This window comes from Daphnia magna, linkage group LG6 (assembly GCF_020631705.1).
Source record: "Daphnia magna isolate NIES linkage group LG6, ASM2063170v1.1, whole genome shotgun sequence".
Lineage (NCBI taxonomy): Eukaryota > Metazoa > Arthropoda > Branchiopoda > Diplostraca > Daphniidae > Daphnia > Daphnia magna.
This window is the reverse complement of record NC_059187.1, coordinates 4,359,654-4,387,167: the sequence shown is the minus strand read 5'-3', so window position 1 is coordinate 4,387,167 and position 27,514 is coordinate 4,359,654. Positions and strand designations below refer to the sequence as shown.

The 27,514-nt window shown below is 38.9% G+C and overlaps 3 protein-coding genes and 1 long non-coding RNA gene across 7 annotated transcripts; 1 reads left to right on the top strand and 3 right to left on the bottom strand.

Moving 5' to 3' along the window:
- Window positions 1–6,723: 6,723 nt before the first annotated feature.
- LOC123473973 lies at window positions 6,724–11,497 on the bottom strand. Of its 3 annotated transcripts, none has more exons than XR_006648548.1 (4): window positions 11,395–11,497; window positions 11,019–11,273; window positions 9,629–10,286; window positions 7,427–8,958 (listed from the first exon to the last, which is right to left on the bottom strand). It is a non-coding gene; the product is annotated as an uncharacterized LOC123473973 (long non-coding RNA). The 3 variants fall into 3 exon arrangements; XR_006648547.1 differs by lacking the exon at window positions 11,395–11,497 and having other exon boundaries at window positions 7,427–8,752; window positions 8,817–8,958; window positions 11,019–11,373; XR_006648549.1 differs by lacking the exons at window positions 7,427–8,958; window positions 11,395–11,497 and adding an exon at window positions 6,724–6,794 and having other exon boundaries at window positions 11,019–11,370.
- A 10,428-nt stretch (window positions 11,498–21,925) lies between these two features.
- LOC116924599 (acyl-coenzyme A thioesterase 9, mitochondrial) lies at window positions 21,926–24,714 on the bottom strand. 2 transcript variants are annotated; one of them, XM_032931117.2, is made up of 10 exons: window positions 24,571–24,714; window positions 24,243–24,346; window positions 24,027–24,154; window positions 23,687–23,926; window positions 23,381–23,609; window positions 23,152–23,252; window positions 22,976–23,077; window positions 22,830–22,915; window positions 22,473–22,711; window positions 21,926–22,404 (listed from the first exon to the last, which is right to left on the bottom strand). In XM_032931117.2, exons 1-10 carry the CDS (start codon window positions 24,579–24,581, stop codon window positions 22,319–22,321), a joined length of 1,326 nt encoding a protein of 441 aa, XP_032787008.1. In that variant the 5' UTR covers window positions 24,582–24,714; the 3' UTR covers window positions 21,926–22,318. The 2 variants fall into 2 exon arrangements, with proteins under 2 accessions (XP_032787008.1, XP_032787009.1); XM_032931118.2 differs by having other exon boundaries at window positions 24,455–24,580.
- A 691-nt stretch (window positions 24,715–25,405) lies between these two features.
- Window positions 25,406–26,765, top strand: LOC116924602 (probable glucosamine 6-phosphate N-acetyltransferase). The gene is made up of 5 exons (XM_032931120.2): window positions 25,406–25,640; window positions 25,706–25,916; window positions 25,977–26,107; window positions 26,186–26,247; window positions 26,305–26,765. The coding sequence occupies exons 2-5, from the start codon at window positions 25,724–25,726 to the stop codon at window positions 26,480–26,482; spliced, it is 564 nt and encodes a 187-aa protein (XP_032787011.2). The 5' UTR covers window positions 25,406–25,640; window positions 25,706–25,723; the 3' UTR covers window positions 26,483–26,765.
- LOC116924603 (peptidyl-prolyl cis-trans isomerase FKBP2) lies at window positions 26,766–27,445 on the bottom strand. Its single transcript, XM_032931122.2, has 3 exons — window positions 27,193–27,445; window positions 27,008–27,120; window positions 26,766–26,938 (listed from the first exon to the last, which is right to left on the bottom strand). Exons 1-3 carry the CDS (start codon window positions 27,349–27,351, stop codon window positions 26,794–26,796), a joined length of 417 nt encoding a protein of 138 aa, XP_032787013.1. The 5' UTR covers window positions 27,352–27,445; the 3' UTR covers window positions 26,766–26,793.
- Window positions 27,446–27,514: the final 69 nt, after the last annotated feature.

The window sequence follows — 27,514 nt, the reverse complement described above, 5'->3', positions numbered from 1 at the left end:
CTCATCACGACAAACGTCAACGATTGACCTTGTCCGCTTTGTTTGGCCAGCTGAATGTTGTCGTGTTCTTATCTCGTCTAAAAACAAAAAATGAAACAATAGCGGATGGACAACAAACTTACGCTATTATGTCAAGACACTGAAATCACTTCAATCTCTGCCTCTCTCTCCCCACCCCGAAGAGCCGCACCTAATCGACTGGGGCCTGGGCAGGTCCCTCGTTTTTTTCTCCTTCTCTCCACTACACACACACACACACACACACACATAGACGTAGGAAATATACAAGTTTATCCGTCTGATTAGATATGCACGTCTACTTTAGTTGAGCCAGTCGAGAGTTCAACTTGATGACTTGAAAATTGTGTTTGTGTTGCCACCATGTCAACTGAAAATGGAGGGGGTCCTTTCGTACGTAGTAATGGACGAATGGGGAAGGGAGGGGGGGTTCACTGGACAATTGACGAACGCAGGACGATGACCCTGTTCCGTTTCTTTCGAGCACAACACTGACGACCAAGTAACTACTCAAGCCCAGCTTATATGATCGATATAGACTTATAGGCATTATTATCTAGCTTCGAAAAAAATGGAAAATAAATTAAAGGCCCATTTCTTTTTTATTTTTATTTTTTTTTTAAGAGGAAGAAGAAGGCCAAGTCAATTGGGTGCAGGGGGAGGTGATGGAGGAGGGCACGCAGGTGTTAATGAAAAGGAATTTCTCTCTCTCCCTTTCTTTCTCTTTCGCTTTGCTCATTAATCAAGGTTAATCCCCCCCCTTTTTTTTTTAAAGTAAGAAATGCGCTCGTTTTGACCAGGTGGACTGTGTCCCATCCTGCAATTTCAAAGAAAGAAAGAAATGATCATCCTGTCCGTCCTGTTTTTTTGTTTTGGTTTTTGTTTCAATTTGCAATTCACACTCTCAGAGATTTCATTTATCATTTTTAATCAGTGGCGTTGAATGGCCAAGATGTTAAGGCCATCTTGTTTAATGATCTAAGAGAGAGAGAGAAACGCTTGTCTGCAGTGATCTTGATCGATGCGCTAAACGTTGATTATTCATGAATCTATTCCCTTTTGTGATAACTACTCGATAGAGGCGATGAAAAGGACCAACGATAAGAGATGGCTAATACGTAAGATTTGTTTTTATTTTTTAAAGGGGGGGAGGTTTAGGTTTAAAAAAATGAATCAAAATATTATTCAACTCCCACGTGTTGAAGAGAAGGGTGAGGGGGCAACCGACGTGTTAAAGAGATTTAATTCTTTAGTTTTGCGCGTATGACACACACACACACACACCTGTTTGGCTTTTTGCGGCTTGTCAGTGCGTTAACGCCACACCTAAATAATCGGCTTTACATTGAATGGAGCGATAACGAAAAGCAAAAAAAAAAAAACTGATAAGATAACACCCTCCCCACTTCTTTGCGGAGCCTGGACAAACTGTCGAGAAAAATGTCGATAAGAAAATGCCGTGGCAAAAAGGCAGCGGGAAACGAGCGTGCAAAAGAATTTCCAATCCATTGGAATTTCAAACATTTTTTTGGATCGCAGCTGGGCATGAAAAAAAAAAAAAAAAGACGGGCTTGCCAATATACAAGATGGTGTGGGGAAGAGAAGAAAAAAAGGGGGGGAGATTTGAGCCGCACCTCCATTTTCACGGTTGCGTATAAAGCCATTTGCATACAGCGGCCGTATTAGTCAAATTAGGTAGAAAAGAAAGAGAAAAAAAAAAAAAGAGAGAGAATGTAACATCAATAAAAGAAGATGGGGACTCTATTACAAAAAAAGAAGAAAAAGAAGAAGAAAAAAAAAAATCAAAGAAAAAGAAACAGAACAAAATGTAAATAGGTTACGGTCGGAATGATGACCGCGTCCACATTTTTCTCTTCAAAGTGAGAGAGAAAGAAACAAAAAAAAAATGGTGAATTATATAAGAAGTTGGCGTGTTTCTTTTCTTTTAAACGATCGTAATCAAAAAAAAAAAACACAAAAAAACACACAAAAAAAAAACCAAGAAGAAAAATAGGAAAGAGTTGATGAAAAACACACCTGGTCAAAAACGCACACTTGGACGTCTTCCATCTTTCGAACGGCATTTTCTCTTTCGACGGCGCGAAGAATGTCGCGTTCAATCGATTTGCCTATCCCCCCCCCCTCTTTCGTTCGTCCGATCACCAAAAATAGCGTTCCGATCGACATGTTTCGTTTTCAAGAGACTTTGGCCTCGCTGTTCTACCGCACCGAGTGTCAAATAAAGATCGATAATGAGCGAAATGGCCTTGTTTTTTTTTTACAAAAGTCCAATCTTCCCCACACACATACACAGAGAGGTACCATGTTTTAGACTCTCTCTCTCTTTCTCTCTCGTTCAAATAAAAACAAAAAAAAAGGTGTTTACAAGCACAGAAAAATTTGGAAAAAAAAAGAGGACATAAACCAAAAAAATGAAGTAGTCGATATTTAGGTTTGTTTTCATTTTGGACGAGACAGACTATCTATATAAACGCTGGTCCTTTATCCTTTTTTTTTTTTTCAAGAAAGAAAGAAAGAAAAAAAAAAGGCCGGCGACACGGAGACCGACACAGCTTGAAAAATTGGTTCATCTACGTGTAGACTACATTTGTGTGGAGTCTACTGTTGTTGGTCAAACAACAAAAACCCACAGCCTCTCTCCCCTGCGAGAGTTGTCAACTTGAAAGTATATCAAATGTGTGTCTGAACATGTCTGCGCCGCAGCACCATGCCATATCCCGCAAGGGGCAGAGTTTGAAAACCGAACAATCTTTTTTTTTGGGGGGCTATTAGGAGAGACTCCGAGGAGCCAAACAACCAAACTCTTGTTGATCTAAATATATATATATACCTTTAGAAAAGAAGAAGATCGATTTTTTTTGTTGTTGTTTTACCTTGGTCATATTCCGTCGTCTAGCATGTTTTTGTGTCCACGACCGGCCCACCCCACCCCCTCTTTTTTTGATTTATCTTGTTTTTATCTTTGAAAGGAGGAGGAGAAGGCGAACAAGAAGAAGAAGAAACAAAAAAAAAAATAAGTGCGGGGTCACTTGGTGGATGACGTTTGTCGACACGGAACTTTCTGATGAATTGTGCACCGAAAATGTGATCAGTTTTTTTTTGTTTTTGTTTTGGGTTTCAAAACTCGAATTTTCCAAAACTGGATGACGCACAACACGATAAACGGATAGCCGACGGTTTTTTTTTGTTTGTATGGTTTAAACTTTCACAGAAAACACTAGGCAGAAAAAACAAACAAAAACAAAATCCGTTCGAACTTTTTTGGGACTTTTTTGTTTTGTTGTTGCCTCAAACTCACACAATTTCAAAAAAATAAAAATCACTTGGCAACGAGAAAAACGAGTCCGGAAAACACTTTTTTTTTTTTTTCTCTCCCCGTTTTCTAATTTTGAAAACGGACGTCGTGAATGAAATTCGATTGAAAATAAATGTGCTCAAAGATGAAAATGGAAACAAAATCAAGTGGGTCTCGGAAACTTTTGTTTTTCTCGAACTCGGGCACAAAGTTGGCGTCCAGCGAAACAAGCAAACTCTTTCGACCAAGTGTGAGGGGACACAAGTTGGTGGTCAAGACGTCGAACCAAACCAAACTCCCCCAAAAAAATCGTCAAAAATCACACGACAAACTTGCAGAACTCGGTCGGAAAACGAGAGTTTCTTTAATCGATTCTCTTCTCCCCACGTCAGTTTTGTCTTTTTGTTTTGGGTTTTTTTTTTCTTTCTTTTTCTTCTTTTTTTTTGTTGTTGTTGTTGTGTGTGTTTTGTTTGGCAGGTGAAGAGTAGATAGCGAGAGAAAAAAAAAAAAATGAAGAATTGCGTGGATTATGTAGCACACACCTGCGCCGTACCTGAAGGGAGAGCGGCAACTGAAAATGTTGGAGACCGGCAAGAGTGGTTTAAAACGGACTTTTTCTGGTGTTTTGTTTCTTCTCTTTCTCTTTCTCTCTCTTTTTCTTCTTCTTCTTCTTGCTTCTTCTTTTCTTTTTTCTTTCTTCGTTTTGGGGCTCTTCGTCTCTCTTTTCTCTCTATCTCACTCACTCCTCCTACCTTTTGGCTTTGTCTTTACCACCTTTACCTCCCTTCTTTCCACCTTCCTCTTGGCCAAGGTGGAACAGGGAGGAGGAGGAAGAAAGAAGAAGAAGGAGCCAAAGGAGGGAAACGCTAAGAGAGAGAGAGAGAGAGAAAAGATGTGCCAGAGGGGGGAACACGCAGCCACTGAGGACGGAAGGGGAGGCCCACGGGGCATAGAGCATACCCCCACAACTCCTCTTAACACACGCAGCATTTTTTTCTTTAATTTTCCAGGTAAAAAAAAAAAAAATTGAAAAAATTGCGGAGAGAGAGAGAAATCGCATCACACTGTGTGTAGGGTCTTCCCCTACACCGAGTGACGGTTAGAGGCTACAACACGGAAGGCAATCATTTCTCACCTGGTGTTGACAAAAATAAGAGGCTAGGTGCGTAAAAAAATAAAATGGCGCTGCCGTCGGCTCTAACATGCAACCCCCTTCCTTCTTTTTTTTGTGGGGGAGGGGGAGTTCCTCCAAACAACCATGGGGGATACGTTTAATTTGAAACTTTCGTACGGACATGTGTGAATTGAAACAAGGTCTTTTTAATTCTTTTTTTTTTTGTGTGTATGTGTGTGTGTGTGTGTGTTACAAATTCCCTGCTTATCTTCCTCTTCTTCTTCTTCCCCCATCAAACTTGGATGACCAGAGAGAGAGTGAACCACCTGGAGAAGAAGACCCCAAGAGTTGAAAGCGTTGGAAAGGACAAGAAGGAAATCGAAGCCATATAGAAAAAAAAAAGAAAAGAAAATGTTGTGTGTGTATGGGGGCAAGACACAGGTGCGCGCTGGCTCCGGTGAGAGAGAGAGAGAGAAGCTCTGCTGGAGTGAGAGAGAGAGAGAGACCCCGAAAAAAAAGGAAAACTTATGTGTGTCTAGTGATGGCTTTTTTTTCTTCTTCTTCTTCTTATGTGTGTTGCGCCCATGGTTTTTTTTCTTCTGGTAGACAGCATGCCGCCAGCCCAGTAGGGCCAAGGACGGGCCTTCTTCTTCTTCTCTTTCTACACTTGTTTTTATTCGTTTTTTCTTTTCTTTTCTTTCACCTTCTTCCAGCACACAATTCAGAATTGTTCAAATGTACCAGCGAAATGTCCGCCATCATCAATTCAAGCTGCTCAACAAAGTCGTGCCTCGTGCTCTTTCTCTCTTATTCTTATTCTTATTCTTTCTCCTTGTGTGTATAATATCTTGTCGATATCATTAGCCATGAATTATTCATCGGCGCGTGTGTCGTCCAGGGCGCGCGCGTGTGCCCCTGCCTTTTATATTTATATACATATATATTTCATTCTGATTGAACTAGCAAGTAGAAGAAGAAGCCCAGTGTGGAAGCAGGTAAAGATATCCGGCTGCTACGTAATAGCCCCCCGGATGGTACGTTACTTGAAAGAATGAAAAAAAAAGCTATAAATAAGCACTGCAGTTTGTTTTTGAAAGAAGAAGAAGATGAAGAAGAAGAAGAAAAGAAATGAAATGAAAAAATTGAAGGTTTCGTATGGAAATAAAAGGAAAAATATCTTTGCGGGCCTTTTTGGCAGTGAAGGATATTGTGGGATGGGTGCGCGCGCATTATGCGACGACGACACAGGTGTTTATACACAGGTGTTCAAACAACACAAAAGGGAAAAAATAAAAAAATCAAATGAGAAGCAGAAAGCAACAGGTGAAATTCTTCGACCATCCATCGGACAATTTCGGGTTTTTGGGGTCGTTGTCAAGCGCTGCATAAAAGAACATTTTCCTTTTCTTTTTTCTTTGGTTTTGTTTTTCTTTTGTTTTTAAGTTAATGTTTCGATTCAATTGGAAATAAAAATTTAATAAAATCTGATAAAAATTCCGAAATAAATCGATCAAAAAAAAACGAGGCGAAATGGGGCAAAGATGAATAGTTTTCAAAATAAAAAGGACCCCGCCAACAAATTCAGTTCTCAATATTTCCTATCAATTTGTATTCCTTTACCGATTCTCTTCTTTTCGAAATTGATTTCAAGAAAAAATGAAAAATAAAAATGAAATAAAACAGTCGGGCCTTTCACCCGTTTGTTGTTATTGTGGTCCCAGTGATGGTGATTAACGCCAGCCGATAACCACACAGCCATTTGTTTATCCCTCTTGCCCGATGCCCCGATGCCCTGCCGTGTGTCGTGTTCGATGGACGAGAGAAACCCGATTAATTGACGTATTTCTGTTTTGAAACAATCAACCCAAAATGAATCAATCAATCAATCCGACATCAACAAAGAGTAGGACGAATCGATTCTTGTTTTCCATTTCTCTCTTCACTTATCACCTCAGTGTTTTTACATGTAAGGCCCAAGGCTTGGCCCTATCGTTCAAAAAGAAAGAAAGAAAGAAAGAAAAAATAAATAAATAATAATAATAACACTTTTGGGGTCCCCCTAAATTTATAGCAATAATAATAAATAACGACTGGAATTTGTTTGGTTTTGTTTATCACGCAAGATTAAACAAGAAAACTCTGCGGTACTATAATGAGCACGTGACTCACGGTGTATATATAATAGCATAAGAATAATAGAAAATAATCAAATGTTTTCTAGTTTTGTTTTTTTGTTTGTTTGTTTGTTTCCCGTTTGCGAGACGAGCGGAAACCACTTTGATTGTGATATCCAAATAGTGGCGCGCTGGCGGTGGCATTGATATGGAAATGTGACGGACCGTCAAGCTGGACAATGAAAGAAAAAGAAAATAAATAATTTTTTTCTTTTTTCTTTTTTCTTTTCTGATTTCTTTTTCTCGACGTTCTGAAATCCCCAAAAGGTTTTAACCGACAGTTAGGAGCTTTATAACTAACCAAATATTTATAGATCCACCACACACAGAAAAAAGGGGGCGGGGAATAAATAAAAGCGCCATAGAATTTCAGTGATTTTTTTCCTCTTTTACATCACAATGAACATGGAAAACAAGGTGCGACCGCAGCGCGCCTTGTACCTTCATAAATAAAATAAAAAAAATAAATAAAATAAAAAAGAAAAAAGAAAATTTTTTTTCTTTATTTTGTTCCTATCCAACAACAAGGTAAAAAGGCAAAAAAATAAAAAAAATAAAAAAAAATAATAAAAAAAAAAGAAAAATTTGAATAGCAACATTTTTCTTTTGCCTTACAACACCTGCAGTATGCTGCCCATAAGCTTACACACTCCATATATTTTGGGTTTGGACAGGGCCCAACCCCATCTCACCTGTTACGACGTAATAAGGACGACCCATCCCCCGTTGCCATCACGTCAAAGCCAACTGATTATGCAAGGCTCCTCCTTCGGGCGCACGTTTTCTTTCTTCTTTTTTTTTTTTTTCTCCAGACCATCCCTTTGTCATAATTCCAACACTTCATTCCATTCATTCATTCACGCCGAATGTTTTTGTTTTAAGAAAGAACAAATGAAAAAAAGGCTCACTAAAAACAACCAACCATCTCCTTTAATTATGAGCGTCGATTCGACGAGTTGAAACTATCATCGTAAATAGCCAACACCAAAATCAGTGAATGGATTCACTCAAGGCCTACAATTGCGACATCCTTGTTTGCGTTTGAATAATGGCAAAGAGACGAGGCGAAAATCCCGATTTTCTACAAATATTTCCGAAATCGAAACATCAAAGGCACACAAAATAAATAAATAGATAAATAAATAAATAAAAGAAACCGCTTAACTATATGCAAATGATGTCGAGCTGGGGGTGTCGGGATAGTTTCGCTGTGTACGCGTGAGCGCACAGGTGTGAGCTCTCTCTTTTGGGCAGAAGAAGAAAACAACATTGGAATTCTTCCCATTTGTGATCTCGCCAATTAGATAAGGGCACCGGTGTTTTCTTCTTTCTTGGAACTTGCCTTAGTTGTCAGTTACCAGCAGGTGGGCACGTAGCGTTTCGAAGAGGGGGGCATCGATATAATAAAAAAAACGGGGCTCGGCAAAAACCTCTCCCTCCACCGGCATTGTGTTTTGCATAGACTATCAAAGACTATCGAAGCTACATCCATCCGAAGAGCCGGATGGATTTCTTCGTACGTTTATAGTGTAGGTCACGTAGATTTTTAAAAAATAATAATAAATAAATAAATAAATAAATAATAGTAATAATCATTTTAAAAAAGGAAAATTGCATAAGCATTGCGCAACAGACACCTGAGATGCGGCCAGGTGATTTATGAAATAATAAAAAAAAAAGATATAAATAAAGTTGGCCTTTCTTTTTGTATACGAGGATCGAATGGCAATTCAACTTTAAATAGATGCGAGTTATGCGCAACCAAAAAATGAGGCCAGGAGCAGCAAATAACGAAAATATTTTATATATATTTTTTTAATTTCGTTGCTCAAGAAAAGAAAAAGAAAAGAAAAAAAAAACACGAAATATTTGATGCCATGAAGAATGTCCCCCCCCCCATCTCCTCGTGAGTCCGACCCCCTTTTCATCCGCTAACCGAAAAGAAGAAATTGATTGTTCGTCCTTCCAGCACACCTGTCCAACGCATTTGTTACACACACACACACACACACACACACACACACACACACACACACACACACAAAAGCTTATGGGGATTACGCTGCCATCAACTTGCGTAGATAAACGACCACTTTCGTGAGTCAAGTTGACCGAGTTGGCAAACACATCCTTAAAAAAAAAACCAAATAAAACACACACAAAAAATAAAAAAATCAAATAAAATAACTATTACCATCTTTTTAAGATTGTGGCAAGGGCAAGAAAATTGAAAACGGTCAGTTATCCAACGCGCAGTTGGTATGACGTCATTTAACCAGGTGCTTGTTTGCAGATTTAACTCGAGTTTTTTTAGTCGTCCAACGACCGCGGCTCGACTTAATAAATATTCATCAATTGAAAAACGAAATGTCAAAGAAATAAAATTTTAAAAAATTAAATTAAATTAAAAAGAATTTCAGTTGAATTAGCGTAATCATGCGGCCACTGGTTTCCAATTTCAATAGATCGGAGCTGGGCCAGTCCGTCTCCCTTATTACTGTCCCCGTTTCCTTGTCCTTTCTTTTTCTTTTCCTCATCCTATCCGCCCCCCCCCCCTCTTTTTCTTTCAGTTCTTCTTCCAGGAAAAAAAAAAAAAAACAAAGACAAAACCCTAAAAAAAAAAAAGAAGAAGAAGAAAAAAAGCACTCAGCATCTCCCTCCCCCCACCTTTTGGGTTTCCTCATTTGGACAGAGGGTGGAAAGGTTTTATCTACGCTGCTTTTTTTTTGTTTTATTTTTCTTTCCCAATTTTAAAAAAAAAGAAGAAGAAGAAGAAGAAGAAAAACTGTTTACCCTCCAGGTAAATCTATCGAGTCCCTTTTTTTTTGTTTCTTCTTCTTCTTAATGCATCAACACGCTATTAGTGTATCGCTTTCCATTTGCCACATACACGTCCAAATGCCACAAAGACACATATTTAAATAGCTTTACATTCCATCAGAGTTAATTCTTATCTATTGGCAATGTTGCAAGCGAAAAATGTTTAGAAGTGTGTGGGGTTCGAACCTGAAACCGTTGTCAACTGCAGAGCGCGAAACGAGAAGGCAATTTGAATGCGGCAAACGGCAATCGATGAACTGGTGCTGGCTGATGCAATAACGGGAGATCCGTGTCATCCTGGCCTTTAACAGTTGCGTACACGTGCAGGCGTTCCTCCCTCACTGCAAGCACAACATTCGCTCTTCATATCACATCCGCACGACGACGCACGGACGGCCGAGCCCTCCCAAGACCAAACAGGGTACACACAAAAAAAGACACCCAATTTTTAAAACGTCCGAACGCACGGGCCACTAGAAACTGGAAAAATAAAAAAAGACACACGGCAGACGAACGAAACTTTCACTTCTCTCTTTTTTTTCTTCTTTCTTTCGTGAACACGCACGTAAAAAAACAAAAACACGGTTGATGGTGCAATAGATGGATGAAGCCTCACTCTGACGTCGATGAAAGTGGAGATAAAATTAAAAAAAAAAAAAAAGAGGTTGTGTCGTTTGAAATGATTGCGAGTGTAATTTCCCGGTTGATTTTCAATGGCGCGAATTTTGAAATGTTCTTTTTTCAATTGTTGTCATTTGATTTGGCGAGAACGCAGGCACTCAACACACTGGGACGCAGGGGAGATCCATGTTGATCATTTTTCTTTTTCTTTTTCACGGAGATCCTATAGAGAAAGAAAGAAAGAAAAAAACCAGAAAATTGAATTTCAAGAAAAGCACAATAAAAACAAAAGAGAACGAGTGTTTAGAAAATGGGTAGCGATGGTCGATAGTATTTAGGGTTTTCTTTAACCTTCTTCCTATTTAACCTTCCTTTTTAGTTTTTCGGAGGTAAAAACAAAAGAAATAAGAAAAACTTAAAAAAATAAAAATAAAAAACCCAGGTGGAAGCTATAGAAAAAAAAAAAGAGGGAAAATATTGGGGGGGTAGAGGGGGAGGGATGGGTGGTTCAAGAAGGGCAATAGCTCCAAGAGCTAAGGCTTTTTTTTCTCTCTCTCTCTCTCTTTTTTGGCTTTTTGGCATCTTGGTACCGAAAAAAAAAAAAATGGACCAAAAAGATATAGGTAGGGATAGGTAAGGGGGGAGAACTTTACCTTCCCCTTAACCAAACCCAAAAGCTTTTTACTTTTTCAAGGGGATAGGGGAGATCAGTTTAATGTCCCTTGCAAAGTTTCGAGTCAAGAAAATTCAATTCACCTTCTGAAAATAAAATGCTGAGAATCATTTCAATTTGTAATTCAATTTAAACTTGAGGTTTAAAAAAACTGAAATGTTAATTCAATTCCACCTGGAGGTAAAAGGAGAAGACGCACAGTTGGCACACACGAGGACACCGTTCGTCTCTCTCTTTACGAGTAGGGGGGGGGGGTGATAATTAATGAGTACAACACCTTACCGTGGCCAAACAAAAATACAGGTGCACACTTGCAGTACGGTAGCTGCTGTCGTTCTGTTTTTCTTTTGTTTCTCTTGTCTTTTCCCTTCACTCGTTAGCTGTCGATTTTTTGGCCATCACAACAAGAAATGTTTCGAAAGAAATGCCACCACCGACCGCACCACATCACCACACGACTAAAATAGGCAGACGCTGACTGGTTTCACTGGGGTGCGCTGCTCTTCCTACCAGCAGGAAAACTTCCAAAACTAAAAACTAAAAAAAGAGAAACACAAAACAAAGATACCAACAGAGAAGCCTATATATACATAGAGAGAGAGAGAGAGATACTGTATATATATCTATCGGATATATATCTTTGGTATATCCTTCCTACATGGCATTGCTGTATATAGACAAGGTCCTATGGTATTTAGTTAGTATACACACTCGACCTCATCCCGATGGTTGGAAAAAGAAAAATTCGAAAGAGTCTAGAGGGCGATACAGCAGCATTTTTACCTTTCTCTGAGGCCAGCTCTATCTAAAGAGGATGGGAAAAGGTAACCCCCCCTCCTTTGGAAAAAAAAAAAGAAAAGGTTTTTATGCACACACTCGCGCATAAAGAAAGAGAGAGAGAGTAGTACGTCTATATAAATATATTTAGAGTGGCTTTTAAGCTTCTTTCTTTTTTTTTTTTTTTTAATTATTTATATCTTCCTTCTTTTGTTTTTAAAAGTTTCCATCGCTATAACTATCGACATTCGGTCGACAAAAGTATCGACTAAAGGCGACAGTGAATCCTATCGGGGGAAAATAAAACACATCGATTCTTATGTGATGGGGATGGACGAACGACGGCCGGGCCTAAACCGATCGACTTGCGAGAAAATGGGAAATGAAACCAAAATCAAAATATCGGATGATAAACAATTGAAGTTTAGGAAGATTTCTCTGAAGCAGGTGGTTGTGTGCCTGTAACTTTGCGGTGGCGATAGGGGACAGGCGAGGACACTTGTACTGTAAGACAGATGTCAAAAGAGCTGAAAGGAAAAAGGGGGGGTTCAAGCTTCTGGATGGATGTGAGGGAGTACAAAGAGAGCGAATCCATTTTATGTAGCGACGACACATTTCAAATCGATGCCAATCGAGTCATTCAAATTAAATTCAGAGCAAAAATGAAAGTCCAACACTAAACAAGGAAGAGCCCAAAGAAAAGTGACACGCTGCTGTATGCTCGTTAGTTGTTTGCCAAATCGAATACGTGGCATTTACTATGAAATCATTTTATGGAAAAAAATGGAATTGAATTGAATTGAATACAAGGCAACAAAAAATAATAATAATAAAAATATTCAAAGGGTAGGTTTTATGATGGGACGTTTGATTGTTCTAGACGTTCGTCTTAATTTGAGGAATTGCCTGTTGTTTTCGTTCCGATTTGATTCCCGTTTCGTAATGACTAGGTTCGGCAGCTTCGTGATTGCATAGTGGCTCACGTACAACTTGAGCTAAAGACATACGCAACTCTACATAGTATGACTACTATTATTACTTCTTATCTCATCACAGCAACAGCAACAAAAACAACAACAACAACAACAAAGAAAATGTTAAATCAAAAAAGGAAAAAAAGAAAAATTTCTATTTGAGGCTATTGGATTTGTATTTTTCGGCATCGTCCAGGTGTGCTCCCAGCCGCTTCCCTCCCTCCTGTTTTTTTTCGTGTGTTGTGAGCGGGTTGAAAGGATGGAGTCATCCTCCCGCCATAACCCGCGCACTTTGCTCTGTAATTAAGACGGAACAGAACGAGACACAAATGTTTTCAAACACCGCGCGCTCTTCTTTCTTCTTTTTCCTCTTTTGCCGTGCGCATATTTAAATTACATAGAACCAACTAGAAAAAAAAAAAATAATAATAAATAAAATAAAATAAAGGAATACAGGGGAGGAGATTTTTTTTTTTTTTTCAGGTTGAGAAACAAAAGCGAAAAAAAAAATAAAGTTACACACACACACAGACACACACACACAAAATGAAAGAAAATCGGCCCAGCTGGGCGCACAAAAGGGCGGATCTGAATTTATTTATTTATCTATTTATTTTTTAAAAATTTTTTTTTACGTATACCAACTTGAATTTATTCTTTTCTTATTCTCAGAGATCGAGAATTTAAAAAGAAAAAGAAAGAAAAATGTTTGGTCTTTCCTACGGGGCGGGCGGTAACAGATGAACCGGACACATTTTATTCGAATCCTCATCTAAAGAAAAAAAATAAATAAATAAAAAAAAATAAATAAATAAACAAATTCGATATGCAGATATAGTGTTAGCAAGATAGCATGTATCAGGTGGACTAGTACGTATATAGAGGCGTGTACCCACAAATAAAAAAAACAAAAAAAAAACATGCGCAGCCCCTTTTGCGCAAGGAAACACGCCGACACAAGCAAAGGGGCAAACAAAAAAAAACCGCCAAAGAAAATGTTTTCTTTTAAAAATTCCAGAAATATTCAACAATAGAACAGCACACAAAGATGCGGAATGAATTTATTTAATTTATTTTTTTTTACACGTGTGCGAGAGGAATTGACTAAGAAAGAAAACATTGAAATGAGACCTCGTCGTTAAAGAAAGTTCCCCCCTTTTTTTTTTAAATTAAGGTGTGCCTTTGCCAAAGGTGCAGCATATGGCGCAGGTGTGCAATGGCATCTTCAAAAAAAAAAAATTAACATCCAGCATCCCATTCATTCACATCGAGCAAACCGCACACATCATCACCCGCATCCAGAAAAATTAAAACATTTTTTTTTTTCAAGAACGACACGTCCAGTGAGAGTTGGAAAAGCTCATCCATCTGGGCCGAGAAATTTGAATGAATCATTTTTGTTTTGTATTTTTTTCCTCTCTTTTTTTCTAAATTTCCGCAGCTACGAAACGAAAGAGAAGGTGTCAAAATCGGTAAAGTTCAAAGCTAAAAAAAAAAAAGGCGTGGGGAGGGGGGGGGAAGGAAGTACTACAGTAGTTAAAAAGAAAAGAAAAAAAAATATATATATATAAATCGAAAAAAAAAAAATAAGAAAGAGAAACATGTGAAAGAGGAGAATAGACAACGATAGACTAAAGAGAGACAGAAAGTTGAAGCAGACTGCGTGGCGGCTGTGTATTTTTTTTTTCCTTTCAAACTCGACACCCCGGGGAGTTTTTCTTTCTTTTTTTTTTTTTACCTTGTGGATGAAACAACAGACACAGTGTATACCACACAAAAAAAAACCACAAGAGAAACACCATCATATAAGAGCTATTTTCGGTGGAAGGCCTATTAGACATTATAGGATGCATTGAATATTTTATAAATAGACACACCTGCGTGATGACATCAAAAGAAAGAAAACAAGTATGTGTGTGTGACAGGATCAAGATGTTTTGCGCACTATGAAAAAAAAATCTACAGTTGATTAGGCAGCATCTGAAATGTATATATATATAGCGGCAATCAAGTGCTAATAGCCTAGGAATATTTTCCGGTTAAAAGCGATGGCCCTCAAGTTTTGCGTGTTGGTGTGGCCATCCACATCCATTTAGATGTATCAGGAAAAGAGAGAAAAAGAGAGAGAGGTCGTTATTATCCGGCACGGCCAACACTTGCATGGAGACGACAAAAAGACACCTGATGCCCAGCTCAGTTTGAATAAGAGAGAAAAATACATTTATAAAAAAAAAAAAGGCTATAAGAAGGTCTTCCAGGAACGAAGCGCTGCCTCCAGTTCTCTCTATACATCTACCAGCAGCACCATGCAGTCTACGCTGAGTGTTAAGTATAGTAACAAGGTGACGAACGCCTTTCCTTCTTCTTCTTCTTCTTCGCTGGACAATACAAGTCTTTTTTGTTAGAACCCTACTGGACACTTGAGGGCCAGGCCTTTTTTATTTCTAACATTCTTTTTTATTCAAACTGATTGGCCATCACTCTCTCTCTCTTTTTCTAAACATTTTGAGGAAAAAAAAAAGGAAGTTTCAAGTGCAGGCGGGGGGAGAAGAAAAGAGTTGATTATACGCCAGTAAACGCCTGGACCACCATCATTTATCAAGTGGCTATACGAAGAAAAGAGGAAGAAGAAGAAGAAAAAAAGAAAGATGTCTTTCACATCTTTGTGTTGTTTTTTTTCAACACGCCCTCTTTCGCTTACCGGCTGTCAACAGATTTTGGCGGGCGGAACGAACTGGATTTCCCAAATCCAAAAAGAAATTGTCAAAAGGTACTCTGAAAAGAAAAGAAGACAACAAGAAAAAACGAGGCGGATAATGGTCGAAATAATCAGTTGTCATTAGAGTAGAGAGGCTTGAAGCGATTAGGACACTATAATACAACTTCGTCCTTTTTAAAATAAAAAAAAAAACATTTAACTCGGATTTAAATGAGTTTTTGTTTTTTAAATTTTTCCTTAAATTGTCGACTTGAAATGGAAAACACAATTTGGAAACGATTCTTGAATAAACATGTATTTAAATAACACTTTGAAATAATGAGCTGTAACTTATGCAGCAAACGAAAATTTGAATATCGTTGCTATTTAATCGGCTTTTATTCCTGCAGCTGGGAATCGGCGAAGAAAACCACTTATCATCATTACAAGTAGGAAAAGATGTTTCAAACATGAAATGAAATGACGTCTCTCTGTCATCATCCTGGTTAACAAGTTCCTAATCTCGAATCTCACGAATGACATTCCCCTTAATTGCCGTGTTATGCACAAGGAAGACTTCAACAACAGAAAAGGGAGGGGAGCATTCTTGTTATACATTTACGCCATTTCGTCTGCGTGTAACAAGCCAGAATATCAAGATAAAGACAGTCCAACATTCTCTCGTGAATGTGTCTACAAGACAAAGAAAAAACAAAAACAAAACATAAATAACGAAGCACTCCAGCTAGTGTGTACATTATAATCATAGTCATAAATATCTATAGAGACACACGCACAAACAATGCGAGTTAATACGAAAATATCGTAGTCTACGCTGTAGGCTACAACAGTTTCGCCACTTGACGGATCTATTCTCCTGCGTTCCTATAACCTGTTCTCGTGTGTTTTCTCTATAGTCACACACGTCCGTGACCAACCTTATCCATTGATGCAGTCGAGACTCATCACCGTCCCTGATGTCTTCTCGTTTATCCGAGTAGCCCTTTTTCTCGCAACGCAGTGCCAACTTGCACGCAAAAGTTCTGTTGTTTTTTGCGTGTGTGCGTGCGTGTTGCTGTTGCTGTTGTAATACTGGTCGTGATAACGATGTAGGATAGTTGTTGTTGTTGTTGTTTCTTTTGATCTTGTTTTCATTTTTCTTCGAAACTACTATATATTATAAGACTTTTGAATGTTATTAGCTCATACGCGCCAACTGTTTGGAGTGCAGGTGGTGTGTGACATTTCCGAGAGATGATTATCGACCCTCTATTATTATTTCTGAGAAGCGGAAAAATAATAAGAAGCTATTAAAACACATTTTCTTTTTTTTTTTTTTTTCTCTTCCATTCATCATAAATTAAGCGAAGAATTTAAGAAAAAGAGGAAAGAAATGCTGAAAACTAAAAATAAGATGTGAGACATCGAGTCCGAAAATCAGGTTTTCGGGTTCATCTAAATATATCTGTTGTTTGTGTGTGGATAATGTATTGAATTGGAGATTCCGGGCAGAGGCCCGTTAACAACAGGATCCATTAACATTTTCAAGGAAGACGAAACGAGATATCGAATAGGTAGAGAGAAAAGAAGTTTGTTTGTGTGTGTGTGTGTGTGTGTGTGTGTGTGTAAGTGGAAAAGGGGGCAAGTTCAAAAGTTTTCAAAATAGTCGGTTGGCTTGTTGTTTCGTTTATAAATATCGTCGCGTCATGCTAACGGCGGGTCGGTGTATAATGCGCATTCCTTCGCGTTTCTCATTCCCTTAAATAACATAATAATAAAAATAATAATCCATTTTCTTTTCTTTTTCCTTTTTCTTGGGGAATTAGGGCGCGGTGTGTGTTTAACAGGGTCAAAGATCAAACAACATTCAGATGATTTTCTTCTTTGAAAAGAAAAGGAAAAAGAAAAAAAACTATAGATAACCATTAGTTGGCAATGTAACGACAGGTGGCGTGCGGACCGCTCCCTTGTTGCGTGTGGCCGCTTTTTGTGTCCCGAAAAAAATTCCCGATACACACACACACACATTATAGAAAGAAGAAGAAGAAAGATAAACTGCATTTCACAATGAATTTGAATAATGAAAGCCGCGCGCGCGCGCACGAGAGATGGGAGGGTAAAGAAAAAAAAAGGATAAGACCGCGGCCGCTCCTCATTCTTTCTGGCAGTCATAACATCATCCATCAAAAGACATTTTCGTTTATTTAACCGGCGTACCAAAACAAACCCAAAAGAATAAAAAAATCTCTCCCCCCCCCCCTCAAAAAAAAAAAATAAAATAAAATAAATTTAGAAGGGGGGACCGTATAATCATCTAACTATAGGAAGAAGAGATTCACCGCCACCATTGGCGGTCCTCCACCTGTCCAAAGGGGGGGTCTTTTAAATTACCCACATTTTTCTTTTTCTTTTTTATTATTATTTGTGTTTACTTTGATGATATTTTATATTTGTGTGTGTGCCTTTTGCCAGTCGTCTTCATGGCCAAGAAAAACAAACAAAAAGGTCAGATTGGAAGCGAAGGGCTGACGGCGAGCAATTACCGGTAGTAAATCTACGGCTGTGTTATAGACGCGAAGTTCATTGCCGTGAGTGTGCGTAACAATTGCCTCTCTCTCTTTCTCTCTCTTTTCTCCGTCGTGTCTATGAAGGGCATCTCCATTCAACCAGACGTGTATAGCAGGTATTTAAAAAAATAATAATAAACTAAAAGAAAACAACAACAACAACAACAAGGCCTTCCGCTGATTAGGCCAATTAGGCTGCCTCTTGTTAGTTGAGCTTCTTTCTGGAAAATAAATAAAAATAAAATGTCCTTCTTTTTATTTTTCTTTTTTCTTTTCTTTCTGTTGATTGACTCGGGTGAGAACAAACTCATCGTCAACGATAACGCCCAGCGGATGGGACTCGACTAGAATTGTTGAGTGCGGTATATTATATGAAGAGGGCAGGAAAAGAAGAAATGTACGTGTGTACGCACACACAATGCAGTCGACTAAAAGAAATGACGGAAAATTGACACCGGATGGATAATTACGAAATAGAAAGAAAAAGGTCAAAGTAAAAGAAAAAGAAGGTGGCGTGTGATATAATCACAGGGCTACGGTTCCCTTTTTTTTTTTATCTCTATGGCAATTTCTTCCACCTGGGCTTCATGTACACACACACACACACACACTGCTGGTACAAAGAGATATTATGTACACATTTACCCCCCTCAAGCTCCGCATTCTTTGAACCCCCCCTTTTTTGCTCTTAAAGTCCTCTGTGTTTATTTTTTCAAAAAAATAAATAAAAATAAATAAATAATAATAAATACCCAGGGTCTTCCTATATAGTCGGATTGTCCCATCTTTTTTCTTTTCTTTTAAGAACCTGTGTAAGCACATGAATATGTATAGGACCCATACACATCCGTGTGTCGACACACACCAAATAGATTTTCAGTTGGCGTGCGACCTTCCCATAAAGGCAAACTTAATGATTTTATAAGTGACTCTTGCCTCTCTTTCGAGAAAAGGAAGACTAGAAATATGAAATGTGTTTTAGAATAAACTGGATAGTGTAAGTAAAACACATCAAGTTTATACGTCATTCCATCTTCCCTTTCAAGGGGGGGAGGGGTTTTTAAAAAAATTCAAGAGGAAAAAAAATCTAGCCATGAAAATTGAATGATAACTTGTAAGAGTCTATTTTTAAAAGAAAAGAAAAAATTCTATTTCTGAATTTTGAACAGGAAAGAAAAAAAGGCGGAGGTGTGTCGGTTCGGAAGAGAAAAAGAAACAAATGTTGGTGTACAAAAAGACGTAATTCGGAGATGATCGGATGATGATTAGTGACGGTGTACGTAGAACGAGAAGCCACGGACGCCATGATAAGAAAATAAAAACAAAACAGGTGCGGGATGGCGAAAGATTCGACGAATTTTACGGATGGGATGCAAAGCTGCGATACGAAGAAAACAAATCCTTTCATTATCACCGGCATGGAAAACAACAACAGGCGGATGTAGCCTCTCTCTTTCTCTCTCGTCAAAATTATTAAAATTAATTTGAAGAAAAACGAAAATACCAGAGACATAATAAAAAAAAATTTCACGAATAATAAAAAAGAAAAGGGGAGAAACAATGGCGGACAAAACAAAAAAAAATAGAAATAAAGAGATAGTGCAACTAGCGACCACCCACCTTGATGTGGTCGATGAGCACAGCTCATTTCCATTTGAGCATTTTGCCTGGGTGGCGGCGGAAGTGGGCGCCAAAAATGTTGAAAAAAAAAAAGAAAATACTACACCGGCTCCACCTTTGTGGATTTTTGAAGCTCCTCCACCCATTTCTTAAAGCACACACACACGCACACTCACACTCACACACAGAGAGAGAGAGAGAGAAAAACGCCGCCATTATTTTCACGTCCTTGTCCTTTTTTCTTTTCTTCCGCCGATCCACTTGAACCCTCCCCTTCATTCAAAAAGTAGCATGCCGGTTTTAATAGCTTCATATGCCAGCACATCACTACCGCCACTGAAAACAAAACATCAGCAATATGTCGTCCTTCCCTTTTTCTCTCATCACTCTCTCACCAAACAAGAAAGAAACTTTAAAAAAAAAATAAAATAAAAGAAATGAAGACATTTCAACTCATCCGGTTCAGAGGGCGACACCGGAATAGTTTTCCCCTCTCTTCCGCTTTTACGGGACGATGGCCAAACTGTGAGAAATTTTATATATTCCCCCTCCCCTCCTTAAGTTGTTTCCATTTTGTGTGTGTGTGTAAATTTGACGGTCGATTTCATCACGATACCGTCACATATTGGCCTACTCTCCATCTGTCTCTACACTTTGTTTTGTTTTGTTTTATTTTGGCCCAGCCACCCACCTTGAAGCGGAGGAATGAGCCAGCAGAGAAATGGATGTCTAGTATTTATATTCTCACGTATATCTTAGCGATGAGTTGCCAGAGCAGGACGCGGTAGATGATGGAGATAAAAGAGACACAAGAAAGCCAGCGGCCCGGCCGTCCTTCGGCTGCTCCAAAAGGTTCAAACCGAAAGGAGCCTCGTCTTGAAAAACTCGGAGGGAAGAAGAGGTTCTATATAATCGGAGAGAGAGAGAAAGAGGGAACAAAAACACAACAAAAAATGTGTGCCGGCTTCTAACTCTCTGCACGTCGTCCATTTCGGAGAGACAGAAAGACAAAGGGAACCTTTCATTGATGACCGCAAGAATGCCAAGTATTTCCGGCCAAGACAAACTTATCTTCGACAGCTTCAACACGGCCCTGACCCCCTAAAAAAAAAAAAAAAAAAAAGGACAATCTCTTCAAATGGACATTTGTCTCTTCCTGTTCCAAGTTTCTTTGGAGTCTTTCCATTTCTGTTTGATGGTCGTGATTTGCGTTATTTACATTTTGTTTTGCGGATGTTCCTTTTTTGTTGTTGTTGTTTATTTAAGCTCGATAAATTAGCAAAGGAATTCAAGTGGCAGCTCATTTATCATCAAGAGAAGCCGACCGTCAAAAGTATTCCAGCAAAAAAAAAAAAAAAAGAAAAAAGAGTATCGGATTCCGACGAATGGGCAGGGGATGATCCGGTTAAATGTCATCCGTTCCAAAAACATGAATGATGATGAGCTATAACGCGATTACTATACGCACACACACATACACACCATTTAATGAGGCAGATTAGAATGTTGTTTGTTCGCAGGAAAGGATGAATAGGAAATCAATATTTTGCCTTTCTATTGTTAGATCCTTTTTGTGTGGAAAATGGCCATTTGCTGGAACACGTACAGGAATGAAAAGACTCTCATCCTAACTACGGTACTAACAATCTCTCTCTTATCTTCTCTGGCTGTAAAAAGGCAGTGGGCAAATTCTTCCATTTACTTTTTGTGTGTGTGTGTGTGTGTGTGTGTGTGTGTGACGAAAATAAAAGAACCGACAGTGTCCCTGCAGCAATTCTATCCATTCATTCCGTCCACTTTTCCGTATATGGTACACCATTTAAGGGAGCCGTAGTCGAAGTTTTGCCCTTCTCTCTCTCTCTCTGGTATTTTTATTTATTTATACTAGTATGCATACTTGTATTTGTCTTGTGTGTCTGTGTGTGTGTGTTTTTATCGTTTTTATCAGGCGGCAACATCGACATGGCAACGCTCTTTTCCAACTCGTTCATTCCATCCTCAGCCTCTTTCTAAGGTGACCATATTTGAGAGCTAATAAGGAAACCCGTAAAAAGACACAAATGATCCCCCCGGAAAAAAAAAGAAAAAAGAAATAGTTTTCTACTCGTGTCGTGTGGACGCTGTCAACGAATCCATTGACCTTCTATTCATTCATTCACCGCTCACTGGCCATCCAACCCAACCGCTTTTAGGTTTCTTTCTGTCTGAAAATCCCGCGCGATCGGCGTGTGCGACACAAGAGCCCCCCACATTCCAGCTCTGACGCGGGATTCTTTAGACATCCCTTTTTTTTTATTTGTGTTTCTTCATGGCCCCCCCTGCGACGGGCTCCCCCCCGATCGGAAATCCCATTCCCCCCACTAAGGGGAAAAAGAAAAAAAAAAACGAAAACAAACGGCACTCTCTTTTGTTTTATCGACAGGTAATTTATAAATAGTTTCAAACCCCAACAAAGAAAAAAAAAAGGGGACTAACATTCTTAAGCAACAGCAACGCATTTTTATGTATGGATGTGAAGAAAAAGAAACAAAAAAAAAGAAGAAGAAAGTCTGCGGCGGGGTGGTCGACCATCTTTACTCACAACCGGGTCAAATACCGTAAAAAAAAAAAAAGAAAAAAGAAAAGAAGCAAGTCAACGGGCTTGGACGCTTGTTTCTACCACTTACTACACACACACACACACACACACACACATGGAGTCACTGGCTATGCAATCAACGTTACGCTTGTATTCGTCGTAACGTGCCACGCGTATAGGTATCGGTCAATTGGTATCTCACTTCAGTGGTAGCTTTTCACCTTCCATTGGTGAGGACGGGCCGAAGAATTTTGATACTCCCTCTAACTAATTCGAGTTATTTTGTGTGTGTGTGCGTGTGTGTGCGTGTGTCTTTTGTGTTAAGTAATACCGTTAAAAATCATCAAAATTCTTTCAAAGTGTTTGTTCTAGAGTTTCGCTAACGGTCCGCCGGCTGGAGAAGGATGTTCAGTATCCATAAAATGCCTCCGTCCGTCAAGGAACATCATGGCCTCTGTTCAATTACAAACGACACGTAAAAACAAAAAAGGGTACAGAGACATATGTTTTTTTAATGTTTACCTTGATAGGTTCGCGGAATAACTTCAGGTGCCATCCCGTCTGTCTTTAGAGTAAAATGAAATACGTTGGTCAGGTCGTGTGTTCCGTCTTCTGGTTGAACAACTTCGGCCGACACCCGTACCATCACGTAATGGCCTTGAGTGTAGACCACCTGGGAACTGAAGTACAATAGTGAGCCTATCTCGACTGGCTTGCGGAAGAGGATGTCATCAACATGGACCACGGTAGGCAAGCTCTTACTAAAACGATATGTTTTTTCGTTTTTTTTTTTTTTTTATTATGGGAATATTATAGAATGAAAAAAAAAAAAAAAAGGGTGAGTTAGAATTCTGATTCAAATGAAAGAGCAAGACGTACCAATAGACGTAGCAGTTTGCCCAGGCTAATTCAACGGCGAGTCGCATGAGGAAACCTCCGAAAATTTTGTTAAACCGATTGCGATTCTGTTTGTTAGAAACGGGACATTGTCAAACGAATTGCTTGTGGCAAATAGAATCGTGCACCTCAGGATGACAGATGATCATATTCTTGAGCTTGGCATCAGCCATCCAAACGGAATTCGCCGGTTTAATACGAGTTTTGAAGGACATGCTTTTCCAGTCGATCTAAAAACGTTAAAGTTCATACATCATACACAGTTTGTCATTTGGACGATGATAGCTCAGGGGATTCAACGTACCGTGCGGAGGAATTGATCGTGGATAATCAATCTCTCTTGCTCACTTGGTGGTTTCCGGAACAAGGATGTCGTTTGCATTTGGGTCCTTCTTTCTTTGTTTTCTAAGAAACGGTAAAACGATAAAAGCGAAGCCAAAAAAAAAAATTATTATTAATTCAAGATTGTTTTGGCTAATTAAAAAAGAATAAGACTCGTCAGAGCCATCTAACGATAATGTCTTCAGAATTACCTTCTCCTTTTCTAAAAAGGGCCTTTTCTCCTTCGGTTTCGGGAAGCAACTGATTTACGATTGCTGACCCTTTGTTCATGGGATCACGGCTAACCATTACGAACCTTGCATTAGTAACCGTGTTCCATGCGTTCGTTTTTTCATCTATCTGATCAACTTCCATCGTAGCCTCCAATGACGACTTGCCTACCCATGTGACATGGCCTCTCAAACGGATATCCGCGTCGTGCTAAAACATTTTCAACGTCAAATCATCAAATAATTGTTCAAATCAAGCGCAATAAAAAGGAACATCTGTTTCCATACCCGAAGCGGAACATGAGATATATCAATTTGATCCACACATGCTGTCACAATACTGTATGGGCTGATAGAAACGTTGGAGGGCTGTTTCGGATTCAAAATGTGTCTATAACAAAGTGTAACTGCAAAAATGTCTAGGTCTTCAAGCAAACGACCGATCCGAATTGTTTTGTGAAAGGTCATGTATTTTTCACGCATCGACATGTCCGTCCCCAAAGGAATGATAGCAGTATCGTAGCTGTCCTTAGATTTAAAACATAACATTTTATTATTAAATTAACAATACTAGGAATAATTTGTTGAAGACATATTTGAAAAAAAACATTGTTAAGGGTTGACTTACACTCATCTTTCGAACAGGAAGTTCAGCTTGTGTTGCTGGCAAATATTTATACAGATGTTCTCGCCCCATGTTATTTGATCCATGCCTGTTTTCAGGACCCAATACACTTCGAGTAAAATCTTCCAGTACTATTATTATTTTTCAAATTTTGGAATTTAAAGTGTTGAATAATAGTTGTTCAAGACATTGGTTTGAATATCTAGCTGCTATTCTTACAATCGGTGACAGTTTTTGTTGGCTTCTCTGTTGCTCCAGGAGGTATTATCAGGCCCCTTTTAATCATTTCAACTTGCGACTTGCTAGATAGAAACTTAAACAATCTGTACAAGTAAAAGGAAAAATATGTAACATTTCTTCATACACAAATAATTACTCTTTAGAGATTGATCCAACTTTGGCATAGGGCGTCAACTATCATCAAAGCTAACCTTTCTTTGAAATCAACATGCAAAAGGTTTTCGCATTTAAATGTTAAAAGTTTTGGTTCTAGACACCTTCGATCTTAGGGATACAAAATCAACAAAATTCAAGGAAACAAATATACTTGATCATCATTTTTGAAGGACCTTATCGTCGGTTCGGCAAAATAAACAAGAAAATCCGGATAGTCAACAAAACTAGATCACGATACACGATTACTTGTTTGGATCGGATCACCAAAGGCCTGGAGCACCTGTAAGAAATTCTTCATTTGATAAACTACATTAACCTAACCGCTAGATGGCGAAACGTACCCAGCTTGTGGAACTTGCTGGTTTCTGATTCCATAGCTATATAATAATTTAAAAAATTATAGAAAGTGAATTGGAGACTTCGATTTCTCAAGTTCCTAATGTCTACATGAAAGAATGCATCCAAATTCTAGACGAGTTCTAGTATGAGCCGAACTTACGTGCCTTCCTGAATAAGCTCATTAAGCGGGGATCAACTGATCATGAGGCGAAGTCCACGCTTCTGGCTCCTGTGCTAATACGGCTAGGAAATTCGACAGAGACCCGGCGTTAGCGCCTTTATTATTTCGGAAGTAGACGAAATTGATCGCATTTTTTACATTGACACTCCACCAATTATGTAATCGAAATTCTTTGCCGTACGCGAAGCATCGCGTTTCAAGCAGAGCAAAGTTCTTTACGGTGCAAAGATTATTCAGGTCAAGAAACGGAGTAAGTTGCAAGACAAAAATTCTGACATCGTAATGCATGGAAAAATATTGAGTAACTTGATTGTTTACAATTAGCAGAATATAAAAGTATTTAGAAATAACTGGTTCGGAATCTCGTGCACTAGCCGACTAGCGCCGCAAAGGTCAGTGGTGATAGCCGATAGCCCGCATACACGTAAGTTGTAACATTACCGGGCCTGTTGCACGCACAGTTCTCCCGTGTCTACGGTGTAGATACTTGCGGCAATACGGGAAAAATGCATTGGGTTTTGGGTACGATCCCGTTCTCCTTGATAGAGACCTAGAATTGAGAGAGGGAGAGAGGTGTAGAGCTGCAGGGGCTTATTAAAACCTTTGCCTTGCCAGTGACACTAACCAGTATAGGAAGTGAAAGCACCGAAGACTAAAGGTTCTAGGTTGGGACTGGCAGCTGTTTAAATTGATCTCGAAAGGTATTTCGCATTCTAAAACACGTGTTACGGTAAACGATTACAACAATTTTTGCTGGCTTCTTTAGCTTATAGGTGTAACTGAAATGAGTGCTGAAATCCCAATTTATGATCCAGAACTATTGAAGAGGTACAACCTGGGTGAGCGTCATGAAACCTTGAAAGGAGATGAAAGTCTTTGTGTTCGTCCACTCTACATGTCTGACTATAATAGAGGATTCCTAGAACTTTTGGGGGAACTGACTGAAGTAGGAAACATCTCTGAAGAACAGTTCCAAGGTCTGAGTTTGCATACTGTAATCCTTCCATATACCTAAATCACATTTTATTTAATTATAGAACAATTTGAATTCATGAAGAACAGTCATGGAACATACTATTGCACTGTTATAATTGACACAATCAAGGACCGTGTGGTGGGTGCCAGCACTCTGCTTATGGAACGTAAATTTATTCGTGGATGTGCTTTGGTTAGTTGCTGCCATATGATAATATTTTTAATAATAACTGTTAAATCTGCTGTAACCAATCTGCCTTCATTTTAACAGAGAGCAAGGTTAGAAGATGTCGTCGTTAGCCCGAATTACCGTGGGAAACAGCTAGGAAAATGGTCAGCAAACCTTTTGTGTAAATTTTCCTAGAGTTTGATTATGTTTTCTTTCTCCAGCATTGTAGAAATACTCACGAACCTTGGAAGAGCGCTTGGAGCTTACAAAATGACGCTAGATTGCAAAGATTCGATGACACCGTTTTATGAAAGCTTGGGTTACGCAAAAGAACCGGGAAACTCGAATACTTTGAGTATACGCTACGCAGCAGCGTCAAAACCGGAACCCAAATTATAAATTAGGTTTTTTCCCAAACGGCAAAGCCTGCGTTTGTTATTGATGTTGCAAAACTATTCTCTTGTTGACAATTTAGCTGCAAACTCAGTTATTGGTACATTTGATAGATTGAATTTTAAAACAGTTTAAACATTCCAGCATGAGGGGATTATAAGTTTTCATTTCCCTGTGATTCCAGGTTTTGAATATTCTTGCTCACTGTTATTTCCATGACGTCAACTATTTGTTCAGAGGTGATGGGCTTACCATGAAACCTTAGTTTCAATAAATGTGCTTGACAATATGTAAATCAAAGGTTTATTTGGTGAGCCTCACAGATCATCACGTCTTTCAATCTTCAGTAGTTCTACATTAAATATTAGGGTTGCATCACCAGGAATTTTTGGTGGAGCTCCAGAAGCTCCATAACCTAATTCAGATGGAATAACAAGCTTTCTTTTTTCTCCTTCACACATCCTGTTGATGGATACAGTGAAATAAGTAACTGCTGAACAACTAAAGCCATTTAAGATATTTTAAACTTACCCCATTAACCCTTGATCCCATCCTTTTATCACTTGTCCAGAACCTAGGGTGAATGTCAGAGGTTGACCTCTAGGAATGCTGCTGTCAAATTCAGTTCCATCCTCCAGTGTGCCCTTCACGATCACATTTTTTGTTAATCCAACTCACTTTAACAAACGCCGGAAAAATCTACCAATTATACCTACCGTATAATGCATGTGGAGAAGATCCCCTCGCTTGGACTTGACGGTACAGTTGTCAACGCGTTTCTTGATACCAATTTGGAGTTTTTTTGATTTATTCTCTTTAGCCAATACCACAACTACAATGCACACAAGAAGAAGTAGGATGATTTTCGGGGACATTTTTTAGTTGAATGAAATGCTATCGATTGCTTCTTCAACTGTCAAACGAACTAAAACTGAAACGCTTAGAGCAGACGAATTTGGTAAAGACAGTTACACAACGTTGCAAGTACTTGCAGAAATTGTCCGATTATCGTCGACACTCGACAAACAAGGAGACCTG

Excerpts from the sequence above, each read along its gene's own strand:
- LOC116924599 (XM_032931117.2), bottom strand. Across the intron at positions 23,078-23,151 it reads ACGATCAATTCCTCCGCACG|ATCGACTGGAAAAGCATGTC; the intron begins GTACGTTGAATC and ends TAACGTTTTTAG. Across the intron at positions 22,712-22,829 it reads GCAAACTGCTACGTCTATTG|TAAGAGCTTGCCTACCGTGG; the intron begins GTACGTCTTGCT and ends ATATCGTTTTAG.
- LOC116924602 (XM_032931120.2), top strand. The coding sequence starts at position 25,724 with ATGAGTGCTGAAATCCCAATTTATGATCCAGAACTATTGAAGAGGTAC. Across the intron at positions 25,917-25,976 it reads CTCTGAAGAACAGTTCCAAG|AACAATTTGAATTCATGAAG; the intron begins GTCTGAGTTTGC and ends ATTTAATTATAG. Across the intron at positions 26,108-26,185 it reads TTATTCGTGGATGTGCTTTG|AGAGCAAGGTTAGAAGATGT; the intron begins GTTAGTTGCTGC and ends TCATTTTAACAG.
- LOC116924603 (XM_032931122.2), bottom strand. The coding sequence starts at position 27,351 with ATGTCCCCGAAAATCATCCTACTTCTTCTTGTGTGCATTGTAGTTGTG. Across the intron at positions 27,121-27,192 it reads TTCTCCACATGCATTATACG|GGCACACTGGAGGATGGAAC; the intron begins GTAGGTATAATT and ends GTGATCGTGAAG. Across the intron at positions 26,939-27,007 it reads TGGGATCAAGGGTTAATGGG|GATGTGTGAAGGAGAAAAAA; the intron begins GTAAGTTTAAAA and ends ATCCATCAACAG.